At 41.9% G+C, this 13,625-nt stretch overlaps 1 protein-coding gene across 15 annotated transcripts in view; it reads left to right on the top strand.

Annotated features, from left to right (window-relative positions):
• Positions 1-9,572: 9,572 nt before the first annotated feature.
• Positions 9,573-13,625, top strand: part of RALYL (RALY RNA binding protein like) — a 707,896-nt gene continuing 703,843 nt past the window's right edge. For 4 of the 15 annotated variants that reach the window (XR_013367029.1, XR_013367028.1, XM_077876410.1 and 1 more), the window contains exon 1: positions 10,959-11,374. Coding sequence is in view for 2 of the 15 variants with exons in the window: in XM_077876410.1 (XP_077732536.1) it covers positions 11,233-11,374 (142 nt within the window). In the remaining 13 variants the exon portion in view is untranslated. Of the gene's footprint in view, positions 9,819-10,109; positions 10,357-10,958; positions 11,375-11,470; positions 11,622-13,625 lie in introns of those variants that run through there. The other 11 variants (XM_077876401.1, XM_077876400.1, XM_077876408.1 and 8 more) reach the window with 9 other exon arrangements.

Below are 13,625 nucleotides of genomic sequence, written 5' to 3'. Positions count from 1 at the left end.
TATCTACTAATTCCATTTTCTACCTTGCTGTCACATCTAGTACAATATGTCCTCAAAACAATGAAACAATATACAACTTTTTCCAACACCAGCTAATTACTCCTTAAAAATAAAAACAAAAACAATGATATCTCTGTTTTCCAGGAAATAGGTGGCATCAAATTATCTTTCTTTTATTCTACATCTTCCAAAATCTGGTTGCAAAGTCATTTCAAGTGTCCCCTTAACACCTTTCTAAACCCATTGTCACCACACTTCTTGATTCACAAATTTAGGAGTTTCTTTGGGTGAAATTTAAAACTGTTGCCATACACCAAGGGCAAGGAGAGACAGAAGAAATAGCCAAGCCAGACCGGTAAGTGGTGGATTTAATAGGCAAAGGGAACTTAACATGTGTTGGGCAGCTGCAAACTGAGTAGATCTGTGCACCTGCCCGCTGGAATCTGGAGTTCATAAAGAAGCCTTAATAGCATTCAGTCATGTGTACAGTCTGGGTGGTCTCAAATAACATATCACTTTCTCGAGCGTTCTTATAATGGCTCCTAGTAAGGGAATGGAGGGCACAGTGTACATTCCAAAGACATGGGAGGAAAAAAAAAAAGACGTGGGAGGGGTAAGGAGCCCCCCCCAACTAACTCGGGGATCAACCAGCAGTCATGTCCTCTCCGTCCCCTCTCCTACCAACCCTAGTGAGGTTTTTTCCTCAAGCACGGGTGATAGCAACAAACTCCTCTTGCAGCTATGGTGTCCAGATTACACAGTTTTCATCAATAAAATATTTTTAAAGTCTTTCTAAAGCTCTTCTATATCATCTGATTCAAAACAAAATCATTTTTCTCCCTTGAAAAATCATCAACATTTGCCTCTCTTGACCACTCCTGCCTTCCTAAACTCTCCTGAAACTTTCCATTCCTCCTGACAGCTCCCTTGGCAGTCTTCTTAAATGTTGGTGCTCCTTGCGAGCTTGTTAAGAGCACGAAGTAACACTGCCTGAATGTGAATTCTGGCTCCTTGGAATAGTGTGTAACCGCGGGCAAATCACATCACCTTTCTGTATATCACTTTCCTCGTCTGTAAAATGAGGATACTAATAATATCTATGCCATATGGTTGTTATAACGTTAGCTGATTTTATCCATATTTATTAGCTCTAGTTTAGATCATTCTTCTGAGCTCCAGATAAGTGTTTCCAATTATACAATGCAGACTTTCACTTGGATCCTTCACACAGACATCTTCCCATCTCTCTCTCTCTCTCCACTCCTCCCTCACCTGCCCTCACTTGCCTTCTCTATACTCCCTCCTACCTTTGAAAATTCCAAACTATCCTATAAGGGTTAGCTTGGTTATAACCATAACGTAGGAGACGAGATCCTGTGTAGAGACAAGAGAGCAGTGAGAGGTAAAGGACTTCAGCTGAATGGGAGAAGCAGGTTCCTAATGTGGCAAGTGGGAGGGAGAGTGAGCTAGTGAATGGGGAGCATAAGTAGGATTTGTAAAAGGCCACACAACTGGGATTGGACACCCTTCATCTAGAGCCACGGGGCCTAACAGCTGCTCCTCTCTGTCTTCCCAGCATTGTAGATGGAAATAAAACTTACTCCCATGACAGAAGGTGTTGTCTCAACCGACCTCTGTGCACCAGAGCCAAAAACATATAACCTGAAGACAGAGCTTGGGCATAAAGAAGGAAGATACTGCATTACTTTGTCAGACAAAAGAGGCTGCAGCCAATGCCTCTAAGAGTGTAGGCCCAACCGGGGTTAAAGGCTGAGGGGTTTGATAAGAAAATACAGGATCCAGGTGGTTTCCATAGGAATCTGATACACGTTGCCAGCTGCATTAGTCAGGTTTTCAAGGTCATCCCAGGCCCAGCCCTGATGCTGGCCACCTGAGTAATGTTACTAAGTATACACTGGGGTCAGTGACATGTCAGTATCCATACTGAGTTCCTGGAACAAAGGATTCTACAAACAACAAGCAAAGAGGAGACGGAAGCTTTAAGAATGAAGAAGAGGAAATTTCATTCAGTTTAAAGTCAAGCTTTGCTGGAGCACTAATGTGCGCATCTGAATTTCCATCCATCTTTACATTTCAAAAGAAACACACAGATGAGCAAAGAAATAAATGAATAAATAAATGATGGTACACATGCCTCTGAGATGTATTGCTCCCTGCATGTTAGAGGGGTGCAAATCTGCAGCATCTGTAAAAGTGATCTAGTCTTGGGTAATTATTACCAGAAATAAACATTTCATAATATTGTTGAATTGCCATTTGGGACAAGCATCTTGCATTGTTAAAAGGATAATGATAAGTAATTTCATTCGATAGGCACATGGATTTGGATACTTCTGGGAACGCTTTTAAGCTCAATATCCTGGAAGATTCTTTAGAATGCAGTTCTGTTAAAAATCAGAGCTGTCTTTTGTTTGGGCAACTTACTGAAATAATTGTCCATAAAATGTTCAGGCCCTTGTTACTCTTTTTTTCTGCCCCTCTTGGCAGGATTTTGGGTCTTCATAGAATGCACAGCCGAATTACCTAGTGCTTTTTTTTCAAAGTAAAGCGGTTGTACGTATCTACTGGTAGATACCCTCCATCACACTTTGGAGAAGTGGCCTGTTTCTCCACCTGTGTGAAAGATACATATCAAGCCCTGAATTTTCACAGAGAATATCATTTCTACTGTCTGAACACCTGGTACCTAAAGCATATGGATATCTATTCAGGAACATCCTCTATCAGCACTTCAGATACTTGTCAAAGAACTCAACCATAATCTGACTATGATCCAGTACTCGGGAAAGGCTCGCTTGAAAATCCGCTGTTTATAAGAATGTGTAAGGGACACATGAACTCCAGGTTCTCAAAAACCTAACCCTCCATGGTTAGAGCTTAAGAAGAGATAAATTCCTGCAGAAAAGCTTTCATTTTAAGGTTAAGTCCTTACTGTTTATAGAAAGTTAATATAAAGTATTTATTTGAAAAATATCCTGTTTTTATTACAAAAGCATCATTACAAAGATACAAAGAAATAAATTCCTTTAGGAACTCAGCATTGGAATAAGGTTAATCCTTCCTAGTCAACCTGTGTATTTCCTTGATCAGTCAATGAGGACAAAGATTCAGAGGGAAATTTAATATCTTGTTCAGAAAACTTATTCAGGCCATGTGCCTGGTACGTTGATTTCTCTCTAACTTTTAAAGAAATTTTGGGTTATTAAAAAAAATCCGTTCTGAGAATCATGTTTTAAAAAATGCAAATGAGTGAAATAGGATCAGTAAAGGTTTAGTTTATATTTTATACTGAATTTAAAATAGCGAGAATACGTGTGATATACAATGATTCCATTTTAGTTAACTTTGAGACTGGAGTAAAGAAATCCAATTCTGAGGTTTTAAATGTCTTTTATGATCAATATTGTCAGTGTCTCCTAGAGAAGTGAACTGAAGCACAGGTATCTTTGAGTACATTTTCAGAGTCACATTAACAAAGTTTCAGCTATGAGATTATTTCATCAATTTTTTACCTGTCACGCATCCCTATCTTTGCTTGAATAGGTTAAAAAGTAATTCTCCATATTGATGGATAATTTGCAAATACTCACATATTTTAGGATACCAAAGTAACATTTCTCTAACACCATACATTTATTTATAGCAAATGAATGTTTTTATAATCATTATTTAAATTATACACAGCTTACAGAATGTGAATGAGTAAATTGTGTAAGTTTTGACAGAATGTGAATGAGTAAATTGTGTAAGTTTTGAAAATGTATTAACCTATCTAATCTGTTTATCTACTTGAGTGTTATACTTGTCAATTCACTGTCATAACTACCGGAGTTTTTTGATGATAAGAAAAATAAATTATAAATAACATTTGGGTCAACATAACATTATGGTGTTTATGTTTCAGGATTCTAATAATGATCCTATCCCAAGCACAAAAAATTCTAGTTTTATCAGTGACTATACTCAATACTAGAAACATTTCATTAAGCAATAGAGCTTCGTCTTTTAGCACTAGATTGCTGGAAGAAAATTGGAAGATGTGTTACTTTTCGACAACATTTTATCTGCAAAATTTCCTCCCCCCCAAAAAGTAATATATTATTGAATCACGTATTTGAATTTTAATTTGCTAGCCTTGTTTTCTCTTTGTTAACTTTCATTTAGCATACTACAGTATTTTGATAAGTCTTTAAAATTAATTGTGCCTCAATACATGTTTGAAGAATGTTGATTTCTTCTTATAAGCCCTATACCGTGTTATATCATCTGTTGGGCAAATGACCAAAAATAAATAAATAAATAAATTACAGACTAACTTTAATTGTAAGAAAAAAAAGTATCAAGTTTAAGATGAAATTTTGTCTGGAATTTACATACTTTTTTTTAATCTCCTGGGTTTTGAACATAGTCGATTTAGGGACTACTTCTAATTTTTTTTGGAAAAAAAAAATCAGTTACTAATTCTCTTTGAAAACAAGTAAAAAATGATGTATATCAAATTTGAATGAAATCTTTTTATAGTTACGTGACAATAGAGAAAAGTCCTTCATCTGATTTTATGTAATTTGTACAGATAAATGTGTCTGAGACTGGCATTCATGCAAGGACAGATGAGTACTTGTAATAAACGGTGTGGTGCTTTTCTCTGATGTGAGACCTAACTGGAATGTTTGTGTATTTGTAAGTTTGTAGTTTGAAATATTCATATTTTGCCCAGTGGCCTACTAGTAGATCATTATACTTTTATTTGGAAAGTCTGTGTTTGATCTTTGCTCTTGTTTTCTCTAGAGCTTTAAATGAATAAAATAACAAATAATTTACTACCCTAAAGCCAAACAGCCAAGAGCTGTGATCTTTTTAGAACTTAACAAGTTTGACCCCTCTCTACATTGAGGAGGGAGACATGCATGGGGGGAAAAAGAATCTGGGGAATACAGTCACATATATATCACATACATAATTGACGATGTCCTAAAATAGTTTTTTTTTTTTTTTTTTTTTAGCCAAATGTCTATTCAGACATTTGCTAGTACAGAAGATATCCATGAATCAAATAAAAGTCAAAGTCAAGGAATTAATGTATTAGTATGTCCTAACCCTGACCCATATAGATGCTCAGAATATATAAGAAGACAGAAGAGATCTGAGTTCTGAGACAGAAATAAAAAAGAGGGTAGAGAATATCAGAGCAAATTAAAAATACAAAAGAGAAAAGTTATACAAAAATAACTTATTTATTTTTCAATGACACCATAAATAGAATCTGGAAAATCCAGATTTATGCATACCACATATCATATATAACTATTTCTTATCATCGTTTTTAAGCAAAAGTCTATTCATACATTCATTAGTGCAGAAGATGTGCATGAACAAGTATTGATTATTCAAGTGTTCAGCTCTATAGTAGCGGCTTACAGAGTATGTTGTCACATGATCTGTCAGCATAAAATGATTCCACTCTAATTATCTGGCTTCCGAAAACGCTTAATTTCATTCCTAGGGAAATTTTGTTTTCAAAATGTAAGCTTTGTATCAATAGAAATAAATAACTTACAAAACTTCATGGAAATTAGAAGTGCTTCTTATTGATAGGAGCCTGAGATTTGATAATAACCAACTAATCTCATACCTTCATCTCTTGAATGCTGTAATCTCTAAATAAATAACAAATGAATTACCCTTACTTCAAAGAAAAAAAAAATCCAGACAATTAAGTTAATACTGACATTTAAATCCATATCATCTCGAAACCCAGGTTTTAAAAATTAAAGCAAGTAAACAAAGAGAAAAAAATCAATAGGAGAATCCTACCTATAACTGTACAAAATCACCATCTATAAAGGAGCTACTTCGCATCTTCCAGTCTAAGATCTTGTGGGTAGACAATAAAACGTCAGTTTCTCTCACGCATCTTCAAGATTGTTCTTCTTAGGCAAACTTAATTTCCCAATGAACTCATATTGTCTCCTGTTACCAGGCAGGATCATTAGGATAAATGAATCTCTTAATTTTTTAAACACACATGAAGATAGCTCTTTCTGATTCTTCCTTTTTAAAAACGTGACTTCATCTGGTACCTAGTTTTGTTAACCTCAGCAAGATTGTTTTCTAGAGTTTTCAGGCAACATTTAGTTTCACTAAAGAAACATAGTGTAAAGTCTGCAATATTTTTCGAATGTACTTTTTTTGTCACATGTCTTAGGACTCATCTGTATGACCTAAATCTGTCCAGTGTTTGCACTTGTCTTATATTTCTCATGTATTTTTTTAAAAGGAGATTTTTCCAGCTCTCCCCCGACAACCAATGTTTTGGCCTTAAAATTTCCTTTCCTCTTTCTTCTCCTCTCTCTTTGCTTCCTCTCTTCCTTCTTTTCTACTCATCCTTCTTGCTTGTCTCTATTTTCCTCCCCTTCAACCCCTCACTTGCTATCATTTCCTCAATTTCTTGGCCCTGGAACATATGTAACTTTGTCATCAGAGTTACATTTTCTGTTGCATGGTCTACAGCGGTCTCACTAGAAATGAAAATTCTTTGCTGTTCCATTTTTGTCCTATATCCCTGATATAGGATGGTCTTTCAGAACCTCAGTTTCTGATTATGAGGATTTTAGAAGAGTATATATGTCAAGCATATAAACGCAGTACGTAAATATTAAATGGCACGCATTTTTCCTTTTTATGATATTTCCCACTTTTGTTTTGCATAAATCCCTTTTCTTTTTTTGTTTCCTTCAGGCTTCTTATATGCTTGTATTATATCAATACATAATGAAATGTTTTAAAGTTAACTTAATATTTTTAACCTTTAGTACCTTTTCAGAGGTTTAATTCTGGCCCTGGGATTACCATATTTTCATCTTTAACTCTGCAAATCTAAGAGATATCTTGGATGTATAGCTTATAAATTTATGAACTGATATATTTTATAGCCCCTTTAGAATGAATGATTGTCAGATCAGTAATCAATGAAAAACAACAAATGGTGCAGAATGCTGAACATGTCATGTGCTGCTTTTCTTCCCCCTCTCTGTGCCTAAATTGTATTTATGAGGCAACTCATCAGAGCTTTCTCTTTGCCAGAGGCCACTTTATCATAAAACTACACTCAATCTATGTAATGCAAAATAAACACATCCAAAGTAAGAATAATAGTAAGCATATTAACTTGTTTTAAATTACCACATACAGATTTTTGCTAAAGAAAAAAAGTAACTTCTTAAATCTCTCCTTTTGAAGGTTTGTTTCTTTTCTTTGTGTTTTGTGGAATCAAAATAATGCATGAAAGTAACGTGTACTACTAATATTACATGTGGTGAATAATATAGCCAGATCAATCCCCACAAATTTGTTTTGTGATGATCTACTTCATTTATTCAGAATATTATGCATTTGTTAATTAGCATTAGTAGCTGTAATTGAAAATATTTACTGTCTATCTTGGGTTTTTTTTTGGGAAATATTTTATTCTAGCTGTAAAATTCGATAAAATGTTGGTTCAATCCCACCTGTAAAATGTATTAACCATGGGATCCTTAGCAAATTACTTTAATTATCTAACTTAATTTTCCTAACCTGTAAAATAAGTATAGTAATATCAATTTCCTAGAGCAGTCACAAAAACTAAATGAGAAGCAATGCTTAGTAACTACTAGTTCTCTTGATCTAACTTCGAGTCTTCTTGGTTTTCGTGGGGGGTGATGCAACCTAAAGGAATGGCACATGGAAATAAAATAAGTGGAATATTTTGAGCACCATACTGTAATTATGTAAGCAAATGGGAAATGTGCAGGGAGGATATTGATGTCTTGCTTTTTCTTCAGCAGAACTGCATTCAACATAAAGGGGAGTCGTTTTATTGAATAATAAAAGCCTGACAATCACTGTGATTGGCTGACGGCCATTACTGCAGTGTAATTCTAAACAGCTTGTTTTTCAAAGTTCTTCTTGCATAACTCTTCAAAACCCAGGCATTGCCCAGGCCAGCTGAAAGTTTCAGAACTCATTTTCAAAATGAAGGTTCTCACATTTGGATACTGCTGTGATACAGGTGACGGAACATATGCATTGACATAGTATTTTCTCCTTAAATTATTCGAATCAGATATTTCTTGACATGGAAGAAAAAAGATTTGGAAAATTCAGCAAACTAAGTTTTAATGGCAGACAAAATTAATTCATGATTCAGGGAAGAAAAAGACCACATGTGAAGAGATCTTATTAAAAAAAAAAAAAAAAAAAAGGCCCAACATGTTTTGCTGCGAAAAGCACAGTTGATCTGTATCATCCAGCTTAAAATCCTATGATTTCCCAATAGAACTCAAAGAGGCTTCCGAAGTTACCAAATCCACCTTGACGCATTCATCTTTTTCAGTAACTATTTCTAATCAGCAATCCTAACTCTAATGTAGGTATAATAAGTGGGTGTAGAGTTGGCAACTCACCAAAATAAATGTTTAATGACATTTTAATGGTTATTTTAAACCTCTTTTATTTGAATTGGGGATTAATACTTTATTTGGTCAATGAATTCTGACCAGGGTGTTTGAGAAACATATTTGCAGTGGAAGCTCTCTATAATGGATGTGTACTTAATTTTCAGAACCGTCCAGGTTAGATCATCTCGGATGGAGAGGCATCTTATCTTTAAATGTCAACATCAGAAACACGGAGGTAAAAGATCAGGGGCGGCAATCTGTGAACCGCGGGGCCGTGTTAATTGCTCATGCTCCAACACGGCGATGCCAAGTCACCCCGGATTCAAAGCAGCACCCGGGGGTGGGGTGCGGTGGGGTGGGGTGGGGGACACTGGTCCTGATGCCGGCAGGGCACAGACATGAAGAAAGTCCATGTGTTCCAGCGCCCAGAAAGCTGATTCCTCAACAGGCAGCCACCGAAGAACCCCAAGGCAGCCTGCAGTTGGCCGGTGGCATCTTTGTGGGGCGGCCTGCACCGAGCCCGGCGTGCTAGGTGCAGAAATGCCTGCCCCCCCCGCGCCCCCCCCGCCCCCTCCACCTCCACAATCCGGGGCGCAGCCACCTGGGCTCGCGCGGGCTGCGCCACCGCCGGGCTCCGGGCGCACGGCTCCCCCTCCCGGCCGCCCCGGGCTCGCTCGCTGCCTCCGAGGCTCCCCCCCTGCCGGAGCGCACGCACTTACACAATGGACTCACTTGTTTCCCTCCAACCTCTCCGCCCACCGGCAGCCCCAGCCCGCAACTTGAGCAAGAGTCGGGCGGGCGCCCCCGCCGCGGACAGCGCCCCGCGGAGCCCGCCCCCCGCGCCGGGAGCCACGCGCGCTCACGCGGACCCGACAGACAAAGCTCGCTCGGCGGCCGGATGCGCGAACGGCACCCATGCGCCCCCCACCCCCACCCCCACCCCCACCCCCACCCATCGCTCCGCGGCGCGCAGAAAGGAAACCCGCCCCGGGCTTTCCCGAACCACCCAGCCCACCTTCCCCCTCGGGGGCCCGAGGCCACGCCCCCAGCATCGCGCTTCGCCGGTCCCCCCCCACCCGCTCCATCCCCGCCATCCCCGCCCCGGGGCCGCGCGGGGGGCAGCGCAGACCTGGGGACCGGGCGGGGCGCGGCGGCCTCGGAGGGAGGAGGCCCGGGAAGGGGAGTCAGGGAGGACTACAATGAAGGAGTTAAATCGGGCTTTTAAGAGTGAAACTTCGGGAGAGAAAGGGGCGGGATCTCTTCCCCAGGTAACTACCTAGAGATTGCAAAAGGACTAAATAAATAAAACGAGATCATAGATGCATGCCTAGGGAAGTGGCCGGCTCGGGCAACTTGGAGGTGAGCCGCAAGTTGCGGACCCCCCGCCCCCCTGCACCCCCTGCACCCCCGCACCCCCCGCGCCTCCGCCCGCCTCTCCTTAGGCGTTGGGTCTGCACGCGCGGAGCTGCCCGCGGCGGCGGCGGGATCGGCGGCGGGATCGGCGGCGGCGGCGGCGGCGGCGGCAGCTGCGCGCCTCCGGCCCAACCCCGCTCGGCTCCCCCTCTCGCCCGCGCCCTGCCCGCCCTGCGTGTGCGTGTGCGTGTGCTCAGCCTCAGCGTGAGCGGCACCTGCTCGGCCGGGCTCACAGCGGACGCAGCCTCGCCGGGAGCCGCCGCCGCCGCCGCCGCCGCCGCCGCCGCGGGAGCCGGGCTCCGTGGGGCTCCCCCCTCGCAGCCTCGGCCCTTCCCCGCCGCCTGCAAGTCGGCCTGGCTCCGAGTCACGTGTCAGTGCCTGAGGCCGAGACTGGGAGAAAAAAACGCGCTTCATTCCTTCTTCCACCGCCATACTGTATTTTATACCAAATCTCATTTTTATTCCAACATTTTACTCCCGCTCGGTGAGTACCTTCTCAGTGGCATTCTTGTCCTATTCTTTTTTTTTTTTTATTTTTTTTGTCCTTTTTTTTTTTTGGGTTCTTTTTTTTTGTTTTTTTTGTTTTTCTTCTTCTTCTTCTTCTTCTTTTTTCTTTTTTTTTCTCCACTTCTTTGATTATTGTTTCTATTGGGGAAAGCTGGAGGAGCGTGGTTTTGAGCCTTTTCCTGAATGCAAGTTTTTCTAGCAGGCGATGGTTCTGTAGACGAGGCGCTGTGTCCGGGAGCCCGCGGCGGCCGAGCCCGCTGGGAGCGACTCCCGAGTCCAGCAAAATGTGCAACTGGTTTTATGGAGAAAGCGACGTGAAGTACGGTGCCTAATTTTTTTCCCCCCTTTGTAAAAATTAAGAAAAAAAAAAAAAAAGCATGTTTCTAACTCTTTTTCTTTTTTTCTTTTTTTTGGGCATACTCTTTTTCTGATCAGATTTTTTTTTTGTCTAGGTGGGATTTTACGGCAGTGTTTACAAGTTTGTGGTTTTGCGATAGAAACCACCGAGCAAAGACCTTCATCTTCTATTTTTTTAAGTTATTTTTTATTTTTTGGTGCCGTTTTTGGAAGCCGGTGAGAACAAATCCGTTTTTTTCTCCCCCCCCCTCCTGTTTTTGACACCCCTTGATAACGTGAAACTTTTCTTGCAGCTGGTTACTGGGATGATTTTTAAGCAAGATACTTTTTTCCTCCCCTTCCTTTGTATTAACTATGACTTTTGCACATTTGGAATTTTTTTTAATAAAAGAAAAAAAAAAAGAACCCCCCCGAGATAATTTTACGATCGATATCCTGATATCTCTATATTCTCCCTTCCGCCTCCCCTTTCCCTTCCCCGTAAATCAATTTTCAAATGATGGCAGTGGAAGGTTTTTCTGGAAAAAAAAAAAAAAAAAAAAAAGCAAAAAAAAAAAAAAAAAAAAAAAGCGAAGTGCGGTTTGGTTTCCTTGTCAACGGAGGACGAAGTGAACAGCTGAGCAGCTCGCAGCGAGCAGGTACTTGGTCCCCTCGGAGGCGTTTCCCGGGTTTGCGACGGCAGCACCGGTCCTGGCCGGGAAGGCGCTGGGGGAGCGCGCGCGCGTGTGAGTGTGAGCGTGTGAGCGTGTGAGTGTGTGCGCGCGCGTGCGTCCGCGGGCCGGGTCCGAGCCGAGCCGGGAGCCGGGGGGAGCCCAAGTGCGTTCCCTGCCTCGGGATCGTTTTCGGACGTGAGCCCGACGCGGCGGGTCCGCAGGCTGCGCCCAGGTCAGCTGCGCGGGCCCCGGGAGTTCTCCGAGGGCCACTTGCGGCGCCGGAGGGGCGAGGGCGAGGGCGCGCGGGGCGGGGCGGGGCGGGGCGCGGGGAGCGCAGGGGCGGCCTCCTCCGGAGGGGCTGCACACGCACACCTTTCCGGCAGCCCGGGGATGGCACCTGCCCCCGCCCGCGCGACTCCTGCCCCTCCCCTCGGCCGCGGGCACGCCGCGCAGTAGGTCTAGCCCAGCCCAGCCCGCGTCGCTCGGTCGCTCGTTCCGAAGGGCCTTTGCTTTCCTAGCGCCGGGGTCCCCGGAGCCCCCCCCCCCCCACCCCCGCCGTCGTGTGGCTTTGCTGTGCTGCGCTCGCTGGCTGGCGTCCTGTCCTCCAGGGGGTGGGGAACTTGTTACTTTCAGTGATGGGCAGGCAGTTGGAGCTGCGAGGTTGGCGTTCACGAGCCTGCAACCCCTAAGGTGCAAAAATAGCCTTTTATTGAAGTTTTCGAGGGACAGCGTTTTTCCTGTTCTTGGCCACCTGCTAGTGGTGCCAAAGGCCCCCCCCCTCCCCCTCCCCGCCCGCCCCACTCCTGAGAACTGGGCGCAGGGCAAGCGGGTACTAGGGCTTGCTGATGGTGTGATGGATTTCGGTGCATTTGGCAGCTTTGCAGTTGCGTTGACAATAGTCTGTGGAGTTTTAAGAGATTTCCAGGATCATCTAGCACTGCTTTTTGGAGGTGCACCAGTTGGTAATAAAAAGGCTTCTCTGTCCTCAAACACAGTGACAGGGTCTGCTGGAAAACTTGCTGTCCAAACAAATTCCTTGTCGTACTTTAAATCTTGAAATCTGGAGGGTGACTGTTGTTTAAAGGATTTGATTTTGAAGCTTTGGTGTTCTTTTTCTTTCTTTTTTTTTTTTTTTCATAAATGAAAAGTTCAGCCTTGCATTTGTCATATGTGTGTAATTTCAGTTTCTGTGAAGGCAGATAGAAAGCAAAGGGAAGTAACTTACTTCTAAGATTAAGTTTTCTTCTAGGGTATCTATAGACCAGACGGATTCCAGCATACAAAAGGGCCCATAACAAATGGGTTAATTACATACGCTATGGCTTTTAGAGCAAATATTTCTCTAAGTCTGTAACCTCAGTGGGTGGAATGAAAAGTTTTATGCCTATATTTGTTTACTCTTTGTGGTGAAAGAGTTAGAGGAGTACACATGATCATTTATCTGTAGAAGATGAAAATTTATTGCAATGTGTAGAAAGCTTTTTTCTAAAACAAAAAAATTCACAGTGCACTCTCAGTGGTCTTTGGAAGTTGCAGTTATTTTTGTACTCTGTAGCTGTTCTCTGTTGAAGTCCTGTTGCATTAATGTAAGGAAGGTAGCTCGTGTCTGGTCTGTGGGCAATCAGACTTGATACCATGAAAGGTCTCGTTCTAAGATGTGACACAAGTGTTATGTTACTAAGCTTTAAGTTTTGATTTTTTGGTGTATAGTGAGCACGTTACTAATAAAATACAGTCTTTCATATGGTTTCAGCAGCTAGCAAAAGCATTTAAAAAGCCACTTTTATCATATGTAGATAAAAATAGAAGTGCTCATTTATTTAAAATGCAAACTAATGCACGAGTATAATATTTCTTATCAGGTTATATGTGCTGTGAATCACTGAGTTCTTTTGAAAGAGAGAAAAAGAGTGAGTAGAAAGAAAAAAACTTGAGTAATCAAACCAGAATTTTCATTTAGAAGACTAGTTGCTGCCCTAAGGTGGGCGTAATCGAGTCTTAAGATTGGAGCAGCGCTTAAGCCTTACTATATGATGTTTCCAAATGAGATTGAAACTATAATGGGGCAGACAAAGATGTTCACGGGATTTTAACGTGGGAACAAATACGTAGCTGTGCTTTGAATTCTGAAGATCACACTAAGAACCTTTAAGTCATGTTAGGGTTTCATTTATTTAGTAGTCATAATTCATTATATTTCATGCCTATGTTAAGTTCTATTATAAGCAGTTTTTTG

This window comes from Canis aureus, chromosome 28 (genome assembly GCF_053574225.1).
Source record: "Canis aureus isolate CA01 chromosome 28, VMU_Caureus_v.1.0, whole genome shotgun sequence".
Lineage (NCBI taxonomy): Eukaryota > Metazoa > Chordata > Mammalia > Carnivora > Canidae > Canis > Canis aureus.
This window is presented reverse-complemented; position numbering and strand designations above follow the sequence as displayed.